Source organism: Myotis brandtii, unplaced genomic scaffold, assembly GCF_000412655.1.
Source record: "Myotis brandtii unplaced genomic scaffold, ASM41265v1 scaffold1733, whole genome shotgun sequence".
Lineage (NCBI taxonomy): Eukaryota > Metazoa > Chordata > Mammalia > Chiroptera > Vespertilionidae > Myotis > Myotis brandtii.
In genome coordinates, this window is record NW_005356400.1 from 573,093 (window position 1) to 580,097 (window position 7,005).

At 49.9% G+C, this 7,005-nt stretch overlaps 1 protein-coding gene across 1 annotated transcript in view; it reads left to right on the forward strand.

The window, feature by feature from the left end:
* The first annotated feature begins 2,084 nt into the window (after nucleotides 1–2,084).
* The window catches only part of GMNN (geminin, DNA replication inhibitor), a 6,444-nt gene continuing 1,523 nt past the window's right edge, over nucleotides 2,085–7,005 (forward strand). The window contains exons 1-3 of the mRNA XM_005863145.2: nucleotides 2,085–3,466; nucleotides 5,206–5,353; nucleotides 6,692–6,774. Coding sequence (XP_005863207.2) covers nucleotides 3,419–3,466; nucleotides 5,206–5,353; nucleotides 6,692–6,774 — 279 coding nt within the window. The 5' untranslated portion in view covers nucleotides 2,085–3,418. The remainder of the gene's footprint in view (nucleotides 3,467–5,205; nucleotides 5,354–6,691; nucleotides 6,775–7,005) is intronic.

Here is a 7,005-nt window from a genome sequence, read left to right on the forward strand (position 1 = left end):
GGCTGGTTGGTGGGGAAGTGGGACGTCCGCCCCCGGGACCAGGGACTGGCGGTGATCCGGGCGAGGGGCGTGGGGTCCGCACCCCGGGCTCGAGGGGAAGGTCGCTGAATCCTGGCCCCTCGTTAAGCAGCGGCACTGGCGCTGGTGACACCGGTTCCCCGGTTCCCCGGAGCGTCAGCCTGTCGTTTGGAGCCAGGCCCGGGCTGGTGTCTTCAGTTGAAAAGAACTGGAGCGCGAGTGCAGGGCGCCCGTCTGCAGACCGCGGTGCCCCGCGCAGGTGCAGGGCTGACCTTCGCGGAGCGGTGGCTGTCAGCATTTGTAATGCGACGCGGACGAAGGCACATCGCAGCCGTCCAGCTCCATCACATTCCCGAAGCTGGACCGGCTCCCCTCAGGCCATGCACTCGCGCGTTTTCGCGTATTTTCAGTTCCGTTCCGATCACTTACTTTTTTTCCTAAACGACGTTGGTGACTCCCTGGATGACTGCGGGGTCCCAGGGCGATGGGTCATACAGTCCCAGTGTGGGCGCCCCGGCCGGAGTAGAGGCATGGCCACGACTCGGCAGATGGTCCCCAGACACGTGCCTGGGGCCAAACGTGGGTCAGTCCGGCCCAGTGCGGGCTTAGCCTCCGTACTTACCTGCGTCTCAGCTCCTGATGGTGCGGAAACCTGCCCCACAATGTGAGGGCGTCCTCTCCGGATCGGATGTTAAGCCGCTCCCGGGTTACTGCCGAGTTTATCACAGCCCGTCGCCTGGGAAAGGGCGAGGTTGGGGTGCTGTTCTCCAGCACGGAGGCGGGCACACCCCGGATCTGCTGCGCCTTCCCTGGTGGCCTTTTGCAGATCTTTCCCCCGCCCCTCAGCCAGGACACCCCCTGCCCCTCAGCCAGGACACCCCCTGTTCTTCAGCCAGGACACCCCCTGCTCCTCAGCCAGGACACCCCCTGCCCCTCAGCCAGGACACCCCCTGTTCTTCAGCCAGGACACCCCCTGCTCCTCAGCCAGGACACCCCCTGCCCCTCAGCCAGGACACCCCCTGTTCTTCAGCCAGGACACCCCCTGCTCCTCAGCCAGGACACCCCCTGCCCCTCAGCCAGGACACCCCCTGTTCTTCAGCCAGGACACCCCCTGCTCCTCAGCCAGGACACCCCCTGCCCCTCAGCCAGGACACCCCCTGTTCTTCAGCCAGGACACCCCCTGCTCCTCAGCCAGGACACCCCCTGCCCCTCAGCCAGGACACCCCCTGTTCTTCAGCCAGGACACCCCCTGCTCCTCAGCCAGGACACCCCCTGCCCCTCAGCCAGGACACCCCCTGTTCTTCAGCCAGGACACCCCCTGCTCCTCAGCCAGGACACCCCCTGCCCCTCAGCCAGGACACCCCCTGTTCTTCAGCCAGGACACCCCCTGCTCCTCAGCCAGGACACCCCCTGCCCCTCAGCCAGGACACCCCCTGTTCTTCAGCCAGGACACCCCCTGCTCCTCAGCCAGGACACCCCCTGCCCCTCAGCCAGGACACCCCCTGTTCTTCAGCCAGGACACCCCCTGCTCCTCAGCCAGGACACCCCCTGCCCCTCAGCCAGGACACCCCCTGTTCTTCAGCCAGGAAAGTTTTTTCCCTAAATATTTTATTTTTAATGTTGTAGATGGAGTTGTTTCCTTAGGTAAATTTTCATGTACTCATTGTTCCCATAGAGAAATACTATTGATTTTTTTGCCTTGATCTTGAATCCCGCAACCTTGCTGAACTTGTTTAGTTCTGATAGTTTTCATTAGATTCCTTGGAATTTTTTGTAAACAGGATGCTTGTTATTGCTTCATTCTACTATAGATTCCTTGCTAATTATATGCAAAATTTTGTGTGTGTGCTCTTGTGGGTGTGTGTGTTTTTAAAGAGGTTTACAGAGCCCTGGCTGGCGTGGCTCAGTGGATAGAACATCGGCCTGTGGACTGACGGGTCCCGGGTTGGATTCCAGTCAAGGGCACAGGCCCAGGTTGTGGGCTGGATCCCCAGTGTGGGGCGTGCAGGAGGCAGCCGATCAGTGATTCTCTGCCATCGTTGATGTTTCTCTCTCTCCCTCTCCCTTCCTCTCTGAAATCAATAAAAAAGATTTTTTTAAAGAGGTTCACAGAATCTCAAGTTGTTCTCTAAAAAGACTAAGACCCATAATATATAAGAACCTTTTTGGCTGTAATGAGTCTCATTCCAATGCATAATCCGTATAAAGGAAACGATAAGATGCTATAGAGCTTACATTATGAAAGTTAAGTCTTGGGAATTGCCTTTTTGTGTGACAGTAAATTGTGGCTTCTTTGGTCATTGTTAGCAGCAAGCACTTAAATAAACCCTCCTGTTGTGCAGGTTCCGGAGTTGTGTTTGTTTCTCCTAGTATTTGGAGACTGGACTAATCTAAATTATATCTGAAATGTTGGGGTGGTGTTTGTTCTCACCGTCGCTGGCATTGGTTCTTCAGTTCAATGGGGAGATAATCAGCAGGGAAACTTGACCGTGGGAAAGGTGAGCTCGCGCCTGGAGTGCGCCCTGCCGGTGCCCGTTCTCACGCTGCTCCGGTGTCCTCCGCTGACCTTGTTTGAGTACCACCATTGTTTGCTGTCCCGTGGTGGCAGAATAACTAATGATTTTTTGCAAAACTAGAGAGAGCTCTCGGATCAGGAAATGTACGGGAAGGTATTTACATATTACCAGGAAGGCCATGTTTTCCCCAAACAACTGCTGGGCCTTTTGCAGTAATTACAGTGCCCCAGGCGCTGACAGTTCAGCTGTCTCCTGATGGACGGGCTCCAAGCAAACTGCTCCCACCGGCAGGTCAGGGCCCTGGTACATGCCCGTGGCTGTGTGTGAGGGATGTTCTTACACTCTGTTCCTCTGGTGAACACGTGGGGATGTTCGGGGACAGTCATGATTCCAAGGAAGCCTGAGACAAATCCTATCGATTAGGGGGAGAAGTATTTTGCAGTGTGAACAATTACTCTTTTTTCCCCAATTTACCTGTTTTCTGGGTTTCTACCATAAATGTGTTAAGTTTGGGTGATATGATGCATTCTTAGAATTTCTTCAAACTTTATTATAATTTTAGGGAAATAAGTTTAATAGTTGGTTAAGCCGATGTCTTGTTCATACCTAGCATTGCAAAATTACCTAGCAGACCAAATTCAGGGTGGGGCCAACGGAGGCTTACCGCTGTTCATATAGAAAATAGTACAGTAGTCAGTAATGATAACACAAGAACAAACTCGGGTTCGCGGACTCACAGCTGTGACCCTGTTCCTGCCCGTCCAGTCTGTGTTCCTTTTTGGTGAGTGTAGGAGGCTAAGGCAGTCACAGTCCCTGCCGCGCTCGGGACCCATAACGGATTCTCTTGACTCTAGAGCAGTCCTGTCCCGAGGAGGACCCTGAAGATGATCCAGCCGTCCACAGCCGGGCCCCTCGTCGGCAGAGAGAACGAGGTATGTGTTACGGGGCCAGAACCTGTGCATGAAAACCATTTGCAAGGTTTCCTTGGTTAGAAATACCCAAGTCATTGAAATTGGGCAGGAGTTTAAGAATAACAATTGTGTACTCCCCACAGAAGTGGCTTTTGTTTTAACTGATCAATTGAGGAAGTTTGACGTTGGTATGAATAGGATGCTGGTATAATACTGGTAGAGCTGAGATGATAGAACACGTCAGCTACAGGGGGAATGCCGCCTATTTTGAGAATAAAATGGTGGATCCTTCATTTACTTCTGTATGTAAATGATGAAATCATTGTTGAAAGTGTCTAGAGTTTTGCAGGTAAAAAATACTGCCTTTCTATGGAACTGAATTATTTAAACAATAAAAATAATTTCAGTTTAGCCTTAGATCCAGCTCTAATTCCAAACAGTTACTGCAAATAAAATTCCCAAAACAGACCTTTACATTTTGGGGGAGTTTTAAACTGTATGGTTTTTTAAAGAAGATCCAAAGATGTCAGAAAGACACAAACAGATGCGGCTCCATTTTTAACACACAAATAATAAGACCACTGAGCTTTCAAAAAATTTCTTAACAAATTTCATATTCTTCAAAAATTTCTACATATTTATATTTTGGTTCTATATTATCTTTGACTTGTTTCTTTCTTTTGATATCCTTAATTTCTTCTTGTGCCAGTGGCTCTTCCTCCTCCCTGCTTTTCCCTCTTTTCTCTGGACCAGTGGTTCTCAACCTTCTGGCCCTTTAAATACAGTTCCTCATGTTGTGACCCAACCATAAAATTATTTTCGTTGCTACTTCATAACTGTAATGTTGCTACTGTTATGAATCGTAATGTAAATATCTGATATGCAGGATGGTCTTAGGCGACCCCCGTGAAAGGGTCGTTTGACCGCCAAAGGGGTCGCGACCCACAGGTTGAGAACCGCTACTCTAGGGTGTCACAGCGGACTTGAGTGTAGTCTTCTGCTTCTCAGGGAAGGTCATCTGGAGTTCAGGCCCAGCTCCCTTTGTGAGCCAATGATCACAGGAAGGAAGCAGCTGTGTTCTTAGCACAACACAGTCTGGGTCACTGTCCTTAGGAAATAGCATCAAAACTATGTGAATAGGTCATTCACAACAACACGGATGGACCTAGAGGGTATCATGCTGAGCGAAATGAGTCAGACAGAGAAAGCCCAATACCATAGGATTTTACTTACATGTGGAATCTGAAGAACAAAACAAACAAACAAAATAGAAAGAGACTCACAGATACAGAGAACAGACTGATGGCTGCCAGAGGGGAGGGACTGGGTGAAAAAGGTGAAGGGATTAAGAAGTACAAATTTGTAGTTACAGAATAGTCATGGGGATGTAGCATAGGAAATATAGGCAATATGGGTATTTGAATTATCAGGGGGATGACTTTGTAAAGTATATAATTGACTAACCACTATACCATACACCTGAAACTAGTATATAATAACATTGAATGTCAACTATAATCCTATATAATAAAGAGCTAATATACTAATTACACCAAACAGCAGAACGACCATCCAGATGACCTTCCAGATGAAGCTGGGCTGCACGGTCTGGACTCTAGCAGTGCATGGCTTACCCTGGTGATTCTTCCTTCTAAACACACACCTTCAGAAGCCGGGCCTGCGCTGGTTCCCAGGGGCACCCAGCTTTCTTGCTTATTAGAGAAAAACAAATGAGATTGACGTGTGGATTTCCATGGCAGCTGGTTAAAGGCTCGTTCAAACCGAAGCATCGCAGTGACCAGTCGGCGTCTAAGACTTCCGGCTCTGGAGTCCCTGCTGTCCCGGAGCACGGGGAGAGCAAGGAGCTCGGAGGACTTACCCAGGAGGCACTGGACCTCATGGCTGCAGGTAGGAGGCAAGTGTGAGAGAGCCCTTATCGCAGACACTGTCCTTGGAGTACAGGTCACTGTTACCTCCTGCTGTTGGGGACTCTGCCCACGGCCCCTGGGCGGGGCACACTACTAGTTCACTGTGATGCTCCGATACCCTCACATTCCTTTTGGTTGTAAAAATACCAACACCAAACGTGGACAAGTCTTACTGTTTTGTAAGTTCCAGATATGGATGGAATATTAAAGGGAAGGATAGTGATTAACATGACAACTGGATATGGGATTGCCAAGACAGAAGTAGTCTTTTCGGGGAGAAAAAGTGTCTAGAGACTGAGTTTGAAGAAAGGAATGTGAATGTGCCGGGAGAACATGAAGTAGGGAGGGAGCCCGCAGGAGCCTGGCGGAAGTCAAGGGAGTGAGGACGGGAGCCGCTGGGCCGGGAATAAATGCAAGTTTTGTGTGTGTGTGTGTTTTTTTTAATATATTTTATTGATTTTTTTTACAGAGAGGGAGGGAGAGGGATAGAGAGTTAGAAACATCGATGAGAGAGAAACATTGATCAGCTGCCTCCTGCACACCCCTAATTGGAGATGTGCCCACAACCAAGGTACATGCCCTTGACCGGAATCGAACCTGGGACTCTTGAGTCCGCAGGTCGATGCTCTATCCACTGAGCCAGACCGGACAGGGCTAAATGCAAATGTTTAATGGAATGGCAGGCGGCACTGTAAGAGGAAGCTGGCAATGGTTTTTAAGCATCATGGAAGGTCATTGATGTTGTTATTGATGAAAAATTGGAGACTTAGAGAAGTTAATTGACTTACTCAAGGTTATGGAGTCCGTTGGGCTCATTCTGAGTTGCCGGGAGGACAGCAAGGAAAGGGATAGTAGGCTGTAGGGTTTTATCAGACAAGTCAGGAAACGGTGGCTGCAGAGAAGTACAGCAGCTCTCTCTCCGGTACTGTTGTGGGGTGAACCGTAGGGATTGTGACACTCATACTGACTTGGCTAAGATTTGGTGGCAAAAACACTAGTCACATACAGAAACGACTGTGCCATATTGCTGATGTCACCACATAGATGACAAATGTCAGTCGACGTCAACTGAGCACACGACTCTCTACAGACCCTCAGTGGGATGTGTCAGAATCCCTAAAATGTCGGGGAAATAAAATAGAACAAAGTTGACTTGGTTTTCTAACTTCAGGTTTAGGAAAGGGGTATTGCCAAGTGATATGGGTGGTACTGAGTAAGACTGCAAATTGCTTTTTAAATAGAAAGGAGGATGCTGGGGATGTCACCGCAGCCGGAACAGGAGTGGCTTTCAGTTTCATGTAAAACATTGGTTTTTTAGAAAACCCGTCCTCCCAGTATTGGAAGGAAGTGGCGGAGCAGCGGCGGAAGGCTCTCTATGAAGCGCTGAAGGAAAACGAGAAGGTGAGCACTGAGGAGAACTGGTGCCGTCTGCATTTTAATATTCCCCTCACTGCTTAGCGAACTTGGCTGGAGCAGTGTGAACGGGCTTTCATTTGGGCCTAAGAAAAGTTTAATGAGGCGGCTGTTAGAATTATTTGACCCAAAGAAGCCTAAGTGGTGGGCGCCAGCGATGGCCCCCTGCTGGGACTGCAGATGTGTCAGTCGCACCTGGGAGGCCGGGGGGGGGGGGGG